Source organism: Pipra filicauda, unplaced genomic scaffold, assembly GCF_003945595.2.
Source record: "Pipra filicauda isolate LSUMZ 115617 unplaced genomic scaffold, ASM394559v2 scaffold20_size4479445_pilon, whole genome shotgun sequence".
NCBI lineage: Eukaryota > Metazoa > Chordata > Aves > Passeriformes > Pipridae > Pipra > Pipra filicauda.
The window spans coordinates 674,485-695,235 of NW_024104321.1; the positions used below are offsets into that span (position 1 = coordinate 674,485).

The 20,751-nt window shown below is 42.1% G+C and overlaps 1 protein-coding gene across 3 annotated transcripts in view; it reads left to right on the top strand.

The window, feature by feature from the left end:
* The first annotated feature begins 2,138 nt into the window (after positions 1 to 2,138).
* RUNX1T1 (RUNX1 partner transcriptional co-repressor 1) overlaps positions 2,139 to 20,751 on the top strand; it is a 112,380-nt gene continuing 93,767 nt past the window's right edge. The window contains exon 1 of one of the 3 annotated variants that reach the window (XM_027737367.2): positions 2,139 to 2,696. In XM_027737367.2, the coding sequence (XP_027593168.1) occupies positions 2,669 to 2,696 (28 nt within the window). In that variant the 5' untranslated portion in view covers positions 2,139 to 2,668. Of the gene's footprint in view, positions 2,697 to 4,327; positions 4,351 to 10,932; positions 11,144 to 20,751 lie in introns of those variants that run through there. The other 2 variants (XM_039380971.1, XM_027737365.2) reach the window with 2 other exon arrangements.

Genomic DNA, 20,751 nt, shown 5'->3' on the forward strand with positions numbered 1-20,751 from the left:
TGGGAAATGCCATGCAAGATGAGCCAGGGCTAGGGGATTAATAGGTGATTTCTGTATTTTTTCATTATGGAAAGAGAACACAGAATTCTGTAAACTTTTTGGATACTAAATTGTTAATGGCTCAGACTACAGTTTCCAGAGTTTCTAAATCTAAGATGATGTTCCTCCACTAATTTGAACTGTAATACCTAGAAAGTTGATTGAACTTTTAGAGTGAAGGTACATGCTAAAGAGGAAGCACTGTGGGTTTTTTTTAAAGCTGTAAACTGAGAATTAGGACTCGGCGTTAAGTCCCTGACACTTCAGCAAAACATGCTCTGAGACCACAGGCAAATCTCTTCTTTATTTTTCACCTTACACATAGAACAATTGGAATGAAAGTATTACACCACAGAGATTTTCAAACTAAAGTTTCTAGATCTGCTGTAGACAAAAGAAGCCTTGTAAAATTTACTACTTTTAGATTATTTTTAAATATTTGAAGATACTTTTTTGAAGGTTCTCCCATAATTTTGGCCTTGATATAGACCAGATAGTTTTTAAATTAGAAATCCATGCCAGACTTATGGTTGCTCACCATCTTTGTAAATTGAAATCACAGTAGACCAAAACATGTTCTGATATATGATCTGTGGACCTGAATTTACTTCAAGGTAAATTTGACGCTGTATTACAAGATTCAAACCAGTTCATTAAAGCTCCATGTCCTTAAATATCTGCAGAAAAGGTAGATTTATCCAGATCATAAAATAAACTTTAAACATATTTTCAAAATCAACCAAAATTTCAAAGCCAGCCACAGAGGCAGACAAATACTGCTATAAATATGCATATAAATATACATATAAATACTTCCCCCCCTTCTGGAAATGTGTATGTGTTTATGATAAACACATGGAAAGATACTTTACATTCAATAGGTCAATTTATGTGTTTAAAATTAAGCATTTGTAAGTTTGCAAGATCAGGCCTATAGCGTATGTGTATGTGCATGTACATGTGTATGTACAGGAATAAAGAAGGCAGCTTGATAAGAAGTTCTATTCTATGCTCACTATTTTACGTAACATCTGACATTTGAAAAAATGAAGCTAAATGTCCTGGCAGTTCTGACAGTTCCAATACATTATCTGAAATCTGAAAAAAACCCCAAAACAATGCACTTTTTTACTCTGAAGTAAATATATGAAGTGGATGTGCTTTTTTTTTTTTTTTTTGTAGAGATGTCTTCTTTTTATAGTGTCAACATGATAGCAGAAATACCAGTTTGCTGCTATATGTTGTATGACTGACAATAATACTCTCTGTAACATGTAGAAGGGAATAACTGATGAATTGGAAAATATATGGATGCCTACCGAAATGATTATGTAATGAAACATGAAGTCAAATGGTGGCATGCTTCTATTAATTGTAGATGATAGTAATTAATTTTCGCTGCAGTTGCGATTGTGTCACTGCTTTCATAAGAAACCAGAATCCCCTTCCAGGAAAGTGTGAAATTGCATCTGGGTTCTGCAAGCCATGAAAGACTATAAATTTATTTTAAAATAAGAGGGGGAGGCCTTCCTCGATACTGTACCTTAGAAAGAGGAAAAAACAAAGGGAAAAAGAAAATGATAATTGTTTTCTCTAAGGCTATTATCTAATGCAAAAGCAAACAATCTGACTGGAAATCAGCTAACAGAAGGGGATTAGAGAGTAGATCTGAGAGTGGCTTGATTTCTAGCACTGCTGTCTCTTCACACAGTGATGAGACACAGGCAGAGCAGCCAGGAGCTCTCCAGATGGCTAGAGAAAGTGTTTGTCTTGGGTTACTGCAGGGCAGTCTGGACTCTTAAAGCCGGGGAGGCATCATTAGGGAGCAAGTTAGATGTCCACCCAGTAAAAGCGAGTGAGAGAAAGAAAGAGTAGGCAAGCTGCCCGAGAGGGACCGCGCTCGCCTATTGTTAACATATACTTGACCCCCACTAACCTCCTCACGACACAGATGTCTCCTACCTCTATCACCTCCCACTGCTTTAAGCCCTCCCCCCCTGCACCTGGGTAGCGGGGCCGGCCCGGCTGCCGGCAGTATGCTGCCTGCCGCGCGCGCTGCCTGCTAGCGGGGAGCCGGGCGGAGCGGCGCGGGCAGAGCGGCGCAGCCTCGGGCGGGCGGCTCGGCTCGGCTCGGCTCGGCTCGGCACCGCACGGCACCGGCGCGGCTTCGCCGGGGGCTCAGCTATGCGTCGGCTGCTCGGGGACAGGCAGAGATCCCGCCACTGACAGCGGCCGCTCCCTGCGCTCCACATCACGTTTGTCTGAGACGGCGGCGGCGGCAGCAAGGAGAAGGACTTGGGCATTAACTATCTCGACTTGGAGACTTTGCTTTATTTTTGGTTCTTGTCCTTTCCCGTGGAACCAGTAGTCTCTCTCGAGCTGATCCGCCTTTAAAAAAAAAAAAAAAAAAAGAGAGAGCGAGAGAGGGTGGTGGTGGGGGGGAAGAGCAGCTGGAGTTTCTCCTCAGCTCGTTTTGACTTTTGTGGACGTGGATCATCTGGACTGCGAAGGGAAGCCGCGCAGCGCTGCTCTCCCCTTTCCCACCCCCTCGCCCCTCCAGCAGCCTGGGCTGCCGGCTCTCCCCCGACCAGGACGGGAACTTTTATTTGCAGCTCACAGCCCGAAGCGAATGGTGGGCATCTCCGGTCCTCTGCAGTGTGAGTACGGACGCGGGCAGGGTTGGGCAGGGCGCGCCGGGGCGGGAGCAGCCCGAGACCCTTTTCTTCCCCTTTCTCCTCTCCTGCAAGGTTTCCCCGGCTCTGAGGGGCTCCCGTGGCTGTAACTAACCCAGGCGGACCGGGGCTGCCGCTGTGCCCGGGCCAGTTTAGCGCTGCATGCAGCCTTACACGCTCTGTCCCCGGCTCACAAACTAGCACTCCGGATATTGCTCAAGAGCTTAGAAACCAAATAACAGAGTTTTGCTGAAAATAACCCTCCCGGGTACACATTATTCCATAGCGTTAGATTTCTGTCTGGATTTAGGGCTTGCCCTTTTTTTTCCTGCCTCCCCTCTCTCCAGACCTTAGCTCCGGCCCAAAGCGAGTCGGAGTGCCTGAAATATTTCTGATGGGATTGTTTTGTTTCGCTTGTTTGTTTCACCGCAATCATAGGGTTATGCAGCACTGGTAACATTACTTGGGGCTATTTTGCAAGAAATATTTCAGGTGGTACGCGTCGCCTTTAGCAGCACCGCGATCTTGCAAGTATCTCGTTTCCTAAAACGACAGGATAACGTTAGAGATTGCATTTCCAGAACTGCAATACAATGTAACTGTGTCATCTTGTGTGACTGAGCCGAATGGTTCAATTCTATAAATTCGTAACAGACGGTCGATAAGGGAGATTGGAAGGATGAAAACCACATTCACAGCCATTTAGACGAGCCTTTTGACTTTTGGCGAGTTCGAGTCCTTTTGTTAGTGTCAAAGTTGAGAAACTGGGTTTGGGATAGGCAAGGATTTGCCGCCTTAGGAGGAGCACCCGTGACTCCGTTGCGGAGTTAATTTATATAGAAATATCTGTCGTTCCTGTACTCTCCTCTCCTAAATGTTAGAGAGAAACCGAAAGTAACTAATCAGACGCAGCTCTTAAATCGCTTTTGCTCCAACCAGGAGCTAAAATGTTACTTCCTTTAGTTCACTGATAAGTTTAAAGGAGGGAGGGTAAAGGTACGAGGCGCTGAGGCAGCCTCCCCCTCCTGCCCCCCAAGTTGCAGCCGGAGCCGGGCGCAGCGGGACCGCCCTGCCCGACCGCAGCCGGGGCCATCCATCGCCGCGGTGGCGAACAGCCGCCTCGAAGCCGCTCGGATTTCTCTGGTAGAGTAGCCCTCCATCTCCCGGTCCCCAGCAGGCTCTGCTTGTCACCCTCTCCTACCTCTGCCGTGCCCTATATCGCGGCACAGAGAGGACCCGTCTCTCGCAGCCGCCCGGCTGTGACGCCTTGAGCCGGCAGCTCCGGCCCGCAGATAGCTCGGGAGCCGGCTGCGATCTGCTGAGTTCGAGGCAGCAAGTCTGCCCGAAAAAGCTGCCTAAGTTTTCCATTGCCAACCGCAGCCGGGCGGGAAGCGCCTGCCTTCGCTCGGCGGTGCGGCCCCAAGGTGCGCCGTGCACGGCTGCGCGCCTGCCTGCGCGGGCAGAGCAGGACGCGGTGACGGGCATGGCACGACGCGGCAGGGGCTGGGCAAGGATGGGTATAGACCTCTTAAAAGCAGCCTGCGGGAGCTGCCGTGCTGTGCCTGGGAAAGCAGCGAGTGCCAAACGCTTGGCTATTGGCAAAGCCCTGGCTAACTGCAAGGATGTCTTCTGAGTCTTGGTATGTACAGCCAAGCGTTTGCTCCAGCAAATACTGGTGTGCTTAATGTAATGCTGACCCCTTTAACTTTTAACATCGCTTCTCCTAATTAATCTGTTCAGGCCCCAGACTTAAATGGCTGTCCACAGCTGCTGCAAATTGATTTATCCCCTGATGGTGGTCCGAGTTGCTGACCAAAGCATTTTTTTTTTCCCCTCCCCATTTTTGGTCTACTAATCTGTTTTGACTTATTTCCTACTTACAGTAATGCTTGCATGCCTTTTGAAGGACTTAGAAATTATTTGCCTTTGACGTGTAGCTAGAAACATAATTATTGTATTTGTAAACACAATATGTTAGGGCTAAGGGTGAATATAATTTATTTAGCTACACTCTTGAAGCCTTACATTTCCGTCTCCATTTCTGCATCCTGACAGATGCAATGGAAAGTTTAAATGTGTAACTTTGTTAACTACAGTTTGAGGCAAGATATGAAAGACATTTTTAGAGTTGAATTCTATTATCCAGGTTTTCTGTTCTGCTTTTCTGTTAACGGTTTAGTGAATCTGGATAGACAGAAGACTGAAGCTGGTTTCCAATGGTTGTTAAAGCTGATGCTTGACCTTTCCATGGGAAGTCTGAAAACCTCATTCAGTTTATTCTGGGCTGATTTCCTAAGGAAATCCAATATGATCAGGGAATTTCCTTTAGCTCAGCTGAATGTTAAAAAAGTTGTAGTCCATCTTGTTTTTGCGTTCTGGTTTTAGCACTAGGTGTTTCTGTGGCTCCCCATCGAAAGGAAGAATAATAGGGAAAAGACCTGAATATGGCTTATTCATAACTGTATAGTCTATGAAGATACAAAGTTGGCAAAGGCTTTGTTAGGTGTGAGACTCACTGCAGATTTGCTGTAAAGGTTTTTAATTAGGAACTTACACTGTTTGATAATAACTTTTCGACGGTCAGTTTCATCATATCTGAATCTTCAGTATAATTGCTACTGCTTTCAATTAATGAGTCATTTTTCTTCGCTGCCGTGGGGAGCTCAACCACACAGAAGCGCAAGAAAACACTGAACTCCACTAAAAACCCAACCCACCCTTAAAACCGTTGGTGTTTCTGGCAAACTGGAGCCAGGCGAGGCATACAGGACATGATGGCAGGACTTCTTCCTTCGGTCCTGCGCTTGCAGAAGGGTGAGAGGCTGGGTTCCCAAGACGTGAGCATGCTGTAGGGAGACAAGAACCATTCTGTTTGTAATGGAATGCAGACAGCAGTGTTAGGTCACTGCTTCCTGGCAACTACTGCACAAGTTGTTTTTCTTCAAAGGCTTTGAGCTTTTAAATAGTTTCCAAAATCTTTTTAAGTAAAACATTGCCTTCTACCATTTTTGACCACCTTAACATTAACTTGTTTTGTGTCTAAATAATGACCAGTAAAACATCACATGGTGTCTCTCATCTGTGTACGCTTAACACTGTGTATGCCTGCGCGCACATGAAGTTTTATACTGGGAGTATTGTTTACAGAATAAAGGGGGAGAAAAATAGCTCCACCTGGAGTGCTGGTCAGTGGCTAGTCAGTTCAGGACATTCTTTCCTGTCAAATCCTGTTTCTCACTTCTCTGAAATGAACTTCAGACGACAGGCGTTGAATGCGAAGCTCGCCTCACTGAGGTTCTGTGCAGGCTGCGAACTCCTCGTTGTCAGGCGCTTTGGGTGAAATAGGCATCTGCAGTATTTGCATTGGGGATGGGAGAAAGGGCTTGCAATTGTCATTTTCATCTTTCAAATCCACTTGCCACAGTCCATTACTGTTAAATCTTTAGCTAATTGAATAAGGATATTAGTATGTTGGTATTGCAGGAGCTTCAGATTTTTTAGATGGGGGGGAGGAGAAGATCTTGTTCTTTGTTCCGTAGAAACTTAAGTTGTCATGCGGATATCAAGAAGACTTATTGGCTGAAATAAAACGTGAATTTGGTGTTCTGAAGGGGTTACTTCTCGTGGCTTGGCTAAAAAAATGTGAAAAGATAATTATTTTTAATCTGAATACATTAAAAAACTTTGATCCATTTTAGTTAGTAGCAGCCTGGTCTTTTTCATACAGTTTTAAGAGCAAACTATAAAATTTAAAAAAGTTGAAACTGACACTGAATCGAGCATAAGTAATGAGAGTGTAAATTCTTAAAACTTTGCCTTCCAGATTACATTGCCTTCATGTCTTTTCAAGTGAAAGATCTAAAAGAATTAGTTTAAAAACTGAACTTCTAATACAGAGGGTCTTGGTTTTCCACATAGATGTACCTTTTTAAAGAACTGCTTAAAAAATGCAGTTATCATGTTCTTATTTACTATAAACTTGATTAGTTTAATATATGGTAGCATAAATACATCAGGAAGTACTATACTATGTGGTTTTGTGGATAAAGAAAAATGATCGGCAGACGTAAAACCAAAGTCAAAATATCCTGCTCTTTAAAAGCCTTATTTCCTGCCCCCCACCCAATTTTCATCTGACAGACATTGACTTCCATCTTCATTTTTTTTTTTCTGCCATTGATATGAAAGTTTCCAAATAACGTTTAGAGAACAGTGGACATTTTATTAAGGTAAACATTAGTTCAGTATAATGGAGGTAATTGTAAGTGATAAGAGCAGAGCAGGTTATCTGTCTGTTGTTTAAACAGAAGGAGCTATTTTGCACCATTTCCAGTAGCCATCTGTAGAGGAGAAGGGTTTGCACCTGTCTGTCCACACTAATTATAGATTAGGTCCAAAGAAATGAAATTCGAGCAGGCTCTCTCTTAATGAAATCCATAGTGATTTTATTGTAAATGTGTTTTGTGTACAGACGGTGATGGTTGGTCTGTGAGTAAAATAAATTGCTGTATGACTGTTACGTACTCGTAGTTGTAAAGCAGGATACTGCTGCATTAACAAAAGTGCTGAATAAAAATGCAGCGCTCCTTTTAAGTCCTAGGCTTCAGTGATGGCTCTAGCTAGGCTTAATCAAAAAGCTTCACTGTAAGCACAGTCTTTCAGGGGTATGGTTCAGGATAGACTTTTGAGTTATCATCACTTTCATGTCAATGTACTGGCAGGTAGGTGGTCCTTTGGCTGAAATATGAGGTAGAAATGGTTTCATGTTAAATATGTACACACATACATGCAGAGTGTGTCAGAAATACTTTCCTCTGGTTTAACATTATATTACTACAATAAAGTGGAAAGAGTGAGAAATGCATTCTGCAGTAAAAGGTCACGTGAATTTCTACCACATCTGTTTATAGTAATTATGAACATAATTAACATAAGAATTACAAGTGAAGTAATGACAAGCTGAGCTATGAGATATTGTGCCACAATGGTCATATGTTGGAATTCTCACATTATAGCACACTAGAATTCACATATTCAATGCAAGAAAGAAAATGTTAGATTTTTATCTGTTTTAATGCTTCAAAACTTATCTGCCTGGGGCAGATGGACTTTACGCTTTAGAGGAAGGTAACCCATTATTATGAGAGAGTCAGTTGAAATTAAGATTTCTAGCCTGCAGCTTGGACTTTGAGACAGCTGTGCTTATGGAATGCCACTTCTGTTACACATTTGTACTCTGATTGTATTTATTTTATTAACACACATTGTTTTATTTTTAAATGTGAATGTTTTCGCAGCAAACTGCTTACATTAGAAAGGATCCTGGATTAGTTTTTCTTTAGAGAATTGTGATTTGAGTAATAAAACTATGGCCAACATAGATATTAGATGCACACGGTGGCCCTGCGAGACGAGAATCTGACTGATACTAAATTAGTTCATGGAAAGATATGTATGTATTTCAAGGAAAAGCTCTGTAACAGAAATATCAAAAAAGAACAGTCTCTCATTTGTGTATAATAGTTTGAAAGAACATATTCAGAGAGAAAGCTCTGTGTTACCTTGCAGGTTGAATTAATAAGTAACTTTTATTTAGAAATGCATAGAACATACCATTAAGTTTAGGACCTAAGGTTTCAAACGAGTTGACTAACTTTTGTAATATGACCTGTCTTATTACCTCTAAATATGGTTGTCACACAACTGACAACTGGAGGAAGTTGAGGGAGAAGTGGCCCTTCTTCAGGGTAAAAATACTGGCTGAGGAATGCGTAGTAAATTTTTGACATGTGAAAAATCAGTTTGCCTTTATTGAAATATCAAAGTCTCCGTTTTGCAATAGGAACATTTGACCAATTGCTTTCTTTCCAAGGCTAAAAATATACAGTGGTTTATGAAAAATAAAAAAAAATTACCTTGTGCTACATCTCAGTGATACCAAGAGGTTTTCGCATTATTGGATTAGTGGAGGATTTGTGACAGACCCCTTCTTATCTGACATTCATTGCGGTGACACGATTTTCACACACATGCCCTTCCCCCATCTAGGTTCTGGCTTTCACTTTGTATTATGTGTCAAATTCCCTTTATTTCTTTTCTTGTGGAAAAAACTGCTATCTTGGACGAGTGATTTTGGAAGGAGTTCTGCACTGAACAATGCCAGTCTCACTCTAGTGTGCTGTCATTGTCCTCATCTCAGTCTGTGCGGTACTCCTTCGCAGATGCACAATGGAAATGTGTTTCCTTTACAAATAAAGTGTTGATTCCTTGGGAGAAACGTTTTAAAAACTTTAAAACCTGAGTGCACAGAGTACCCTTGGCAGCCTGGTGCTGGCATAACCAGTTCCGCTGCCTGGCTGTGTTCTTGGTAGTCAGGCCAGGCTGCTTTGCTGCCTCCCCTCCCGGTACCTCGTGCTAACCCTGTGCTCTTTGATGAATCCCGACAAAATAGCCCCTCTGTTTTGTCAGAACCTGAGTTGTGAAGTGTAAGGACCTACTCTGGTTTACCGCTCATCCTCTGGTGAATGATACAACACTTTGTAGCGGCAGGGCTGTGTTCAGGCTTTTACGCCACTGGCGAGGCTGAGTAAGTTGAGTTAGGTTGGGACTTGGCCAAACTGGGAGCGGGTACATTCCCTGACTGCTCTGGGAATTTCTGGGCCGAGAGCCGTCATGCTTCGTGCGGGACGTAGGTATGGTGTGTGAGGTGGAAGCCAGGCTGAAGGCAACCAAAGGGAACATCGCCTTGGTGGGACTGGAAGCGACTCCAGGCTGAGGAGCCCGGGGGAGCCAGAGCTGCGCGTCCCTGCGTCTCTGGCAGGGTCCTTATCCCAGAAAGGTGTCGGGGCAACTTGCAGGGACAGAGCCGGGCCGAACACCTGTCAGAGGTCAGGCACGCACACAGACCTGGGCAGCCCGAGCGCCGCCGCCTTCTCCCCCGGTGGGCGGCGCGGAGGTGGCGCCTCTCCTCGTGTCGGGCGCGGCCTCCCCGGGGACCCCGCGCCGCGCCGGCCCCGGCCCCGCTGCCTCGCACATCCTGGGGCCGCCATCTGGGCCGCGCTGATACCGTAATCGCCCCGATGCACGCCGCCGTCCCGCTCCCCCCGCGCCGGCGGGGCCGCGGAGGCGCGATGCTCCGTCCTTGCGCCGCAGATAAGCTGCGAGGCGCTTGAGGCGCACAAAGCCCGGCCGCGCCGGTGCCTCCTCCTCCTCCCTCCCGCCGCCGGAAGGTAAAATCTCCACCCGCGGGCGGGAGAGGCGGAGAGGCGGGCTGGGGAACGCTCCTCGCCGCCTCACGCCGCCCGGCCCGGCTCTCTCGGCGCTGCACAAGTCGATAGGCGCGGGGAGAAGTGAAGATGTAACCACCTATTATCTTCCCCCGGAGCGGGCGGGGGATTTACGGGCAGAGATTAGCCGGTGGGGAAAGGAGATCTGCCTTTTGTTGTGCTGCCTGCCCCCGTCCCCGGGCCGCGCTGAGGGGAGGGAGGAGGTGGCCGCAGAACAATAGGGGGCTGAGGGACCCCAGTTTAAACACAGCCCAGGGGGTGCGGAGAGCGGCTTGCGTGGGTGTTGCACGGGACGAGGAGGGGGAGCCCCGGCTGGGGTGGCGGCGGGGCTGTCACGGCCGGGCACCCACCGCTCACTCACGGGCTGTTTTCAATGAATGCTCCTGGTTTACGAAATCCCCGCAGAGGATGACAGCGGGCTTTAGGAAGAAAAAGTGGCCTCTTTGCTCCTTTTTTTTGGGGGGGGGGGAGGATGGGGACTTTTTGTTTTGGACGGACTTTTGGTGGTGCTTTCTAAGTTCTCTCCTAGATTAAGATGACTTGCGTGCTAAGTGTGTGCACGCACGCCGCTTTAGCAAACGGCTTTATCGGTGGTCATATCTTAAAGCAACATTAAACAATTACCTTTATATTTAAAAGTTTGAAATATTTATATTGCCGTTTCACTTTGTCAAGTGTTTGTGCAGATAGATATATAGATATGATCCGGTAACTAAAAGCCTAATTAAAATTTGTTTAAAGCCAGGGGGGCATGTATTCTTGTTGACAGCAGCAGATCGATAGGGTAAGACAATAGAGCCCCATTATTTTACTTCCATTGACTGAACATATTGACATTTCAGGTTTGCGATTGCCTCAGTGAGCATGATGAAACACTGAAATTCATGAACCAACTGTCTGGAGTGGCACATATATTACTGTATGTCATCTCTGCCTTCAGGTTACCTTATCACTGAAGCAGAATGGTAATGGATGGCAGCAGAGTACTTCAGAGGGGTTAAGGCTCTATCAGTTAAGAAGCTGACACATAGCAGGTTTCAGGAGTATCTTTAATTACACCTAGAATTATGTACAAGGGAAGATGGTCCTGCTTACGTGCTGCTGCACTTCAGAGTTTACAGGCTCAGAAGCAGACAGGATAAAAAGGTACTTATATTTCATTTTTTATATACGTGACTTGATACCTTTAACTTTTGCGGGAGCCCAAGGGTTTCTGGCTGTGCTGTTTGCATGCTCCTCATGTGCACCAATGGCAGCATCTCAACCCAGTCTTGATGCTCAAATTCCAGAGCATCTGCTAGACCTTCTCCCAGCCTGAAGATTGCAAAGGAAACAAAGAAAAACTTTAAAATAAATAAATGGTCTTTGAGTTTCTCTCCCCTCAACATGCTCTATCAACAATGCTCAGGGAATTCAATGCAGAGAGACTATAGCGGAATGATACACAAATACACATTTTTTTCCTTAGTATAAGCATCATAAAAAGAAATGTCTGTGCAATATGGGCATTTGTATGCATGATTGTATATAAATGCATATATAAAGAAGACCCACTGTCTGCAGAACATGCAGCGTGTCTAGTATTTCAAAGGCTTTCTGATCATCTTTAAAATCTAGCTGACTGTAGAATGAAGCCCATCAGGGTAAGGCAGAGATAGAGACTGAAATTAATTTAAAGCAGACAAAGAGCAAATATGGAAGAGCCACTAGTGATTTAACTAATTTTTAAAAGTAAGTGGAATGAAAATATAAAATGTATTCTGAGTGTGCCATCTACTCAGCAACTGTTGCCATCGAGTGGACTGCTGATGCCCTTTAAGATGGTAAAAAGAAAACTAGCCCTTTATACCATTTTCCTGAAAATGTTAGGCTTCTGTTTGATCAGCAGGTGCTGTTGAGATGAAAGCCATGTGTAAATTTTCAGAAGGCCAAAAGTGTCAATTCAGAAAAGGAAAGTGATAAGAGAAAATGCAATCAGTTTTCCTGTTTTCAATTTGTGCAGGATTTGAAGAGCTGTTTTGTTAAACTGCTACATCTGCTCCAATATGAATATTGAACTACTTCCACTAAAAATAACACCCTATAATTTGGAAGCCATTGCAATCTTTTGTTAATGCAAGTGGGTTATTTGGGAAAAAAAAAAACCTATTCTGAAAAATCTCCTGCCTAATGTGCATTTTTATTTATCGGCACTTTTATCTTCAGTAGATAAAATGGCATTATACAATTAGGACCATATCTATTTGGACTGGAAAAATGACACTGGATAGCTGAATGTCAGTATATTGGTAAAAGGATTTAACTCGTATATTTAAAATAATGTTATTAATAAACCATGACTATCTTAAAATGGTGGCTATTTTCCCATGGCAACAATACAGCTTTACTTACCACTCAGAACCTTGTGGAAGCAAAAGATGTTCAGAGTATGACAACATTCTTTGGCTTGTTTCATTCCTAATATAGCTGCAAATCTTAAGTTTAGGCTGATCAAGGACATCTTAGTTAGTGGGGATTTTGCAGTAACTTTTTCCATGGCAAATGAAATGATTGAATTAGATTTGAATGTATATATACAAAAATATTCGCTGCTGTGGAGCTGCTAATCTAAGTGAGTTTTATGACCTGAAAGCATAGTATTGGTAGAGCATACATTTCTGTCACAGGCATCTCTGGAGAAAATAACATTATTGCTTTTTAATTAAAAAAACCCCAAAACAACAAACCCACCAACAACCTAATGGAAAGGGTATGTGTTTGTTAATTTTATAAATAAGGGTCTAAATGAGGAATTGACAATTCACTGTTACATCTATGGAGACCTATGTACATAACGTGCGTAAATGTGCATAATAGAATGAAAGCTTTTATTGCTTTATTTCAACATAGAGAATTATCCAGTTTTAATATTAGAGTGGGTTTTAGTTGTTGAATTCTGATCTAATCTAGTAGTCAGGAACTCTTTTTTTTTGTAGGTGTCTGTATGGGAAAGTGCCTTGCTGATGCTTCAGTTTGGTTTTGCAGTTGAATTTGTAAGCTTTTGACCTTGGGGGGATTTTTCTCAAAGTGATCTAAGATCAGAAGTAATTAAAATTCAGTAAACTGAAATTTAAATATAGAATGGATTTTGTGTGAGATCTGTGCTTGTGGTAGGTTGTCTAGAAGTCTGTGGCACGTCTACTTTATAGTTTGTATTCTGGGACAATTTATGCACACATGTGCATAAATTTATGTTGAATGACAGAGAGTTAATTATTTATACAGATTTTATCCAAAACTCTGTATACTCCTGAAACATAACAAAAAGCCTCCCTCCCCAGAAGAGTGTTTACATCCCGTGACAGTCACTAGATTCAAATCTTCTCAACATGAAAGTTGTTTCCTTTCCTCCAAACCTTCTTTTCCCCAACAAAGCTAACCCTGTTAAACCTCACCTTCTGTGGGATGTATACATAGTTATAGACATATGTACGAGAAGTAAATATTACAGAAAACATGGCCGATTGGGGCAAAATGTCTGTAGCCTTAAATAGCTGGTGATATCTGCCAGCAGCAGGAGCCGTGCTGAGGAGGCCCTACCTCGGCTGACCCGGGGTTGGCGGAGCCTTGGGAGCCTCACGTTGTGCTCGATGCCTGTGTGGGGCTTTCTGCTCGCCAGTATTGCCGAGCAAATACTCCGTCTCAGAGATACTGTGGAGATACTGTGTACCTGAAGAGTTTTTAAACCAAGGAGCTTTCTGCTCTGGTCATGGGATTTTCTGGTACTTTTCACTGAGGTTGGGGTAGAGTCCAGCCCCAGAAGAAAGATTATAGCTGGATGCAAGGTATCCAGATTTCCTTATCTAAATGTTCTGAACACATTCATGGGAGTGCTCTTTCTTCTTTGCCAAAAATGCTGTGTGCAGTTTTGCTGTTCCTATTGAATAATTGCCATATTTAACTCCAGTGGTTGTGAATGGAAATGTGAATATGGAAAGAATACTTTAATGGTCCCTCTCATTTTCTGTAACACAGCTTGGGATGTCTGGAAAGGAAGGACATCCTAGATATTCAAAATATTTCAGAATACACACAAAGAATCTAATAGAAGTTCTGCAACTTAGTTTTGTTTGTATATAGTTTTTGGACATGTGTGATGTGGTGACTTATTTAAGGGATACCTTTTTTACTCAGTATTATCTATTGAATGTAGTATTCGTAAAAGTACAGTTGTGTTACAGAACTGTACAGCTACAATATTCCTGAATGATCTCATATTGCAACATGATGATAGGGGATCTTCATGGGATAGTTCATGATTTCTTCAGTCATTTCAGAAGGTGTTTGATTCATTGCCACTTTTATATCTATCAAGATTGGTAGACTCTGGTGCTTACAATAAAGTAAATACGCAAAGTTCATGGAGAATAGATAATATGTTCTTTTGTAAATTAGGTTGCACTCTGGAAAGACAGAAGACTCCACCTAGTGGAGTGGAATTAATATGCACATGGTGGCAGGCAGTGGCGTATAATAAAAAAGGTATCATTTATGAAAAGCCAAGTGGATGCAGAGAGTAAACCTCAGGAATTTTGACAAGCATCTGGGGTGATTGCTGTATGACCATTACAGATTGTACCAGACTGTAGTTACTTCTGAAGCTCTAGGAGGCTTAGGTATGTCTGCCATGTTGGATGTTAAGATGCAGTTTGCATAAGTAGTAGGCAGTACCACTAGCCATTTTCTTTTGTGGTGCCTTTTATTTGGAGACCTACTGTCTACAGTTTTTGGTTTCTGATGGTGACCACACAGGTGCCCTTTATGGTTGTGGCACAGGTGTCATTTTAAATAGCTTGGGCAAAACCCCCCAATTCAGCCCCTATACCACCACTTTTCCCCATAATTGCTTATTTTTCAGAATACATTTTCTGGCTTTCATTTCATTTATTTTTGTAATGGCAATATCAGGATGCTGGTTCTTTATGCTGTCATGACAGGTTGTGTGGTACATTGACTAAATTTGTGTGGCCTTCTGGTAGTCACAAGGTATAACCAATTCTCCAATGAAGCATCAAATTAAATAGGGTTTTCTACGTGTGCTTTGCTGTCCATTGGTTTGGTCATGCTGAGTTACTAGGATATAATAGAATGAATTTTAAAGCTGGGATATGAGTGAACACCCAACTTGAGCAACAAAGATACTGTCCCAAAATCCTCTTGGAATATTTATTGTAACATTGAATCACACCTGCATTAGACAAGTTCAGGAAGAGAACTCCCCCAGGCCAGCTTTGGTCAGTGAGGGAGGGTCAGGCTATTACCAGAAAGTGAGATGGTTAGGGTGCAAAATAGGAGACAGAATGATATTGCTGCAAAGGATATTTAGGAAGAGTGCTCCAAAGAAGTGTTTTCAGTGACATCCAGGTGGGATTTGTTGCCAGAGCCATTAAAGCATAAGGGTGCCAGAGAAAGCTGCCAACAAATGTGGGGATAATGGCATCTGCAGGTTTGCCATCAATGGATGGTAGTGCCAAGGTGATTTTTTATTTTATTTTAATGGTGACATTGCTAAAAGTATTTAAGGGTAATGTTATAGAAAGTGTTTTAGTGAGTGAAGTCACTGAGTTCTAGGAACCATTAAGCAAAAGCTGTTTCATGACTGTACTATTTATTATTTTTAAAGCTTGATGGCAAACCACTTAATGCTGGAAAGGCATGCTGCAACCTGTATTAAAGCATGCTGCGGGTGTGAACAGGGAAACCATCCTACTGAACTGAAGAGCCTAGCATAGTTTCTGAATGTTATATGCGTTTATGGTGCCGTGATAAATTAATTCAACTCCGTGGATCAGCAGGGCTTATAAACGTGGAATTAAAATACTGGAGCTGAGAATTTCCATGGTATTCACATGCCCAATTCTCACTGAAAATAGTGTTTCTTTAAATGCCAGTGTGAGGGTCTGGACTGTCAGGCTGTCTGTGCTCCCATCTCACATCTGTGATCTTGACAATACTTTGTTGGATCGATTCTGAGACTTAGATCCAGATATGTCCCTAATAAAGTGGGCTAGCTCAGGTCTTAATGTAAAGCAAGGCATTCTTTTTGAATTGTAAATCACAGACTTACCTGATGAGACTTCAATATAGAGGAGAGAAAAAGCCTATTGCTTCCCTAAAAATACTCTCAAGAGATTTCTGTTGAGCCCATGGGGCCAGGATTCTTCTCAGCTTGTGTATCCCAAGAGCTGTGTTAAACTGTGTTTAAGCCAGCTGCCTGCTCCAGATTTTTCTAGAGTAGTGCACAGCTACAGTAAATAACAGCTACAGTAGTTTTAAGGAGGGAATCAATGTAGAATTTTCCTTCCACATTCTGAGATTTATTTGTCCCATCCTCTTCACATGAGCAGGTTTTGATGTTAAATTTCTTTGTTGTTTTTTTTTTTTTTTTAAGTCCAGGCCTAAATTTGACCATCTCTTACAGAGCTATTGTTGGCCACTATTGTTTTTATTATCCCATAACTTCTCTGGGAAGAGAAGGATGGGCAGGACCTCGGTGACATTGCCAGAGCAAATCATCAGTGGCTGTGTCTGCCCCCTAGGAGGTCACAGGAAGCAGGTGGCTGTGTTAATTGTCCTCGCTCCCAACTCTTGTCCTTCCTGGAGGTAATTTAGAAGTGGTCAGGAAGGGTCAGGTCTGCTGTGTCTCCCCAGGTTCACTACTTCAGGCATTCATAATGATTTGAGGTATGTGCCAGGCAAGGGAAACTGCCTGGGAATCCTTACCGTCCTTCCTAAGCTGTGTGGCTACCTGGCTGGGAGGGCTGAATGCCTGTTCCTGCAGAGTGTGTCTCGTGTTGTAGCTGGAATCCAGCAGAATAACAAAAATTGTATTTTAAAAAAAAAGTATTTCCCTATCATACAGTGTCTTCCTTCTTTAAAGCTATTGATAGAAATCCTAGGTAAGAACACTACTAAAACTCAGAGGTGCGTGAAATATTTCTGGAATCTATAGTTCACCTTTATCTGGTGAGTTGTGGGTAAGGAATGTAAGTGCATTTTCTGCGTAGGCCAGTTTTAATTGTCTTTGTTGCAACTGCAACAGGAGTAGTGTGGGATCCCTAAATGGCACTCAGTGCTGTGCTTTTGAAAATCAATTAGGGTCTTGCTACTTTGGATGAGCTTCTTTTTAACAGCTTGCTTGATTTTTTTAGCAGTGAAGGTGCACAGCATTGCTGAGTATCTCACTGCAAGTGTCACACCCAGTGCGGTAAGCCAGGTTTTGAACTACCAGTAATGTTTCTTTGAAGTGTCTTTTGGAAAGTATCCACTCATGTTGGAAGTGATGTGAGTTGAGTAATAAATATCATACTAGTTATTTATGTGACATATGCATTTGGGGTGAAAACTGAGCTCAGGTGTACTCTTGGTTTTACTGAGACTACTTGCCTAAAGAAGGTGTGCTGCAGGATTATGTGGCTGGTGAATCATACTGGTTTCTGAATCACTCTTGCAAAATACCAGCCTGAGGTACTAACAAATAGTGAATACACTGTGCTTGGACTGGTGCATTATTTAAAGAGTAGCATTTAATAGCAGAATATTTTGTAAAATGTTAGTTTAAAAACCACTTTGAAATTTCCATCAAACCAGGAAAAATGCCTCCTTCAGAAGGGAAAAGTTGTCAGTATTGTGGTAGAATATCTAATTTTTATCCAGCTTTTGCTATTTAAGCTCCCTTTTCAGTGCAAGGAGATCAGCTGACAACAGCAGCAACCAAATCATGTTTGCAGCTGGGAAATTACAGTAGACCCTAAGATCTGCAACTGTCAACCATGAACACAGATGCCTTCAAAGTTCTGTTTTTCTTCCATGTGGAAGTCGTTGGCATGGAACAGATGCCTTCATTTTGGAGAAACCAACCGCTCGATCTAATTGGGTCTCTCTTCTCTTGTCCTCTAGGGACAGTCTCTCACAGATGAAATTAGATGAGAGAAGAGAAAAAAAAAAAAGACACAGTCATACACACTCGCACATGACACGAAGCAGGAGTTTTCAGAATCCCTCTCTGTTTTGTCACGTGGAACTGTATTACAGCTGGAAGATTTCACTCCATTTTTAGCACTCTACACACATGATGATGATGCTATATGGAAAACATGCAAATGAAAATATATATCTGTCCAAAGTTTATTATTAATTTAGGCATGCTTGTTTAGAAATAAGCATATGCAGCCCATATTACTTTAGTGTTACATGTTGATTTCTATCAGTGCTGCAGTCTCAAAAATTTAAAGTTAAATGGCAGAAGAGACAAGATGCTTAAAAAAACTTTTGTGTCAGTGGTGGAATCAAAGTATTTTCAGTAAATGGTTTGGTAGTTGTTAACATGTGAGGGGAAAAAACAAGTAATGAACTTCAAAATTTCACCTAGCATTACAGGCATTCAATGAAGGAAGCACCTTTACAGGAATTTCAGCAGAATTAGTCTGATGAACACCTGTGATGAGCCATTGCTGGGAATCTTGTGGTAGGGTACTGAAGTGACCGTGTCCTCTTAAATGCAGATACTTAAAATGAGATGATGGTAATGGGACTTGGAGGCTCTAAGAGAATAAGAGAGAGGGAGAATCTGCCTACCCTGTGCCTATCAAAGGTTTTTGTCGCTCCCTCTCCCTGCTGGTGTAACAGCTACCAAGTCATTGTGGTTTATGTTATTTAGTACTATTAAAATAAATTAATACCAACTTTAGGTTACCTTAATAAGCTTGGTTGTGAACTGTGACAATCAGTGAACTGTGACTGTTTATTCTTGGGTAGAGTGGGTGTCTCCAGGAGGTGGGTGCAGCAGGGATCAGGGACTGCCAGGAAGTAAACTGCTGCTGCTGGTACCAAGAGCCTGGAGGCTTGTCATCTCTGAATGCCTCTTCCTTCTTGAGTTTTGTTTTCTAGCACAAGTTGGGTTTTTTGGTTTTGATTTTTTTTTTTTTTTAGTATACTGCCGTTTGATGTACTAGTCTATGTTTTATGTGATGCATTTACTACTACTGTGGTGCTTCCATTTCTAAAAAGTAGAGCATAAATGTCACCAGCAATGAAAACTGTTGTCTTGGTCCTGCCTTGGTCTGGATAGTTGGTAGAAGGCAGTCTGCTGTTTAGACATTTGATGTATCTGCATAGCTGCAGTGTGCTGTGGTCCTTAGTTTCCTGCTGACCCCCAGGAGCTGTGTGGGTGGAGGACGTTCGAAGGGACTTCTAGCAGTTAGAAGGAAGCCCCAGGTAAACTTAGTTTTGAACTGATGACTCTTCAGCTTTTATAAAGGGAAATTTTTTGTTGTAGGACTCAGGTTCCAAGTCACAGAACTTGAGTGCGACAGTGTGCTGCTCTTAGCGTTGTATTTCTGAAGAACCACATATTAAAGGAAAAATTTAAGTGAAGAAATGCCTAGGTGATGAAGGGATTTCTGGCAGTAACTAGGAAGTACGATAATGAATGATTTCTTTTGAGGCTGATCCTCATATTTGTAGTCTTTACATCCTATTAATTCCTTGAAAGATAAGCTGATACAAGAATGATTTGCTAGGGCCAACAGATCTTCTAAAAATCTTGGCTCGGGTTTTATCCCCCTTCTCTCCACATATAAGATAAAAGCACTGTGAATATGAGGTTAACTGAATTCAAATAGAAGACTCTCTAGAGTTATTGCATTCCTTAGAAAATAAATACATTTCTCATATGGTTGAGATTGATCAAAAAAGTATTCTGTATGCCAGTGATTACATTCCCATCTGTGATTAAGGTTTTCTGTCTGCATCTGGTTTTCACATTATATTTCTGTAACAAGAATCCTTTATATGGCAGAGTTCACTCTCTGTATTTTCTATTAGCTGCAGCTTGAACTACTGCACGGATCGCAGATTTACACATGTGGTTTTCATTACTTCATACCATTGAGAAAAAGTAATATTTGTTTGGGAAAGTATGTTTTTCAAAATTTCCATGGTAATACAACATGTTGATCCTTTTTTAAAACACTCTTGTAAGACTACAAATTGTTTGAGGCATTCTGCTTTCAGTGAAGTTCAGACATTGGACAATTTTGTGTGTACGTTTGAACAACAGCAGCAGTTTGCAATTCAGGAAGCAAAAATATATTTAAGAAAGGAGATTAGTGTAGAATGGGTATAGCAGAATGCATCCATCACTTTTGAAAACGTGGCATATAGAAAAAATGATCATGGGTCTGAAACAAAGAAAGAGTAGTAAGTTGAAGTGATGTCTTCATTGTAAAGTGGATGACAGATGGGTACTTTTTTTTTGGAGTCAGAATTTTTTTACAATAAGAGATTTTAAGTCTTTCACCAGCCATGAAAAAGGAGTATGCTATTCAGCAGACACAAACATTGAATTGTTATGTGTTACATAATTCAACATATTTGATCATAATTGTTTCTAGTGGCCAAATTAGTAAAGGTTAGCAAAACATGAATACATCTTTAGAGATGGCTGCTGTGTGTAATTCTGAATCCAAAATATGATGTTAATTTAATGTTCCACTGTAAGACTGTATTTCAACCAGATTGTGCTATCGTCACTCGGTAGAGAACTTAATGTTTAAATGATTTCAGTGACATTATTAAGGCCACTTGGTCAGTGAAGGATTTTTCAGTTTCGGTAGGGGCATGAGTTTATTGCCATAAAAATCAGATGAAACAATAACAACAATTCAGAGAATGTTGTATGCATTTATGGAAATGTAAAGTGTTATGCAAAAGTC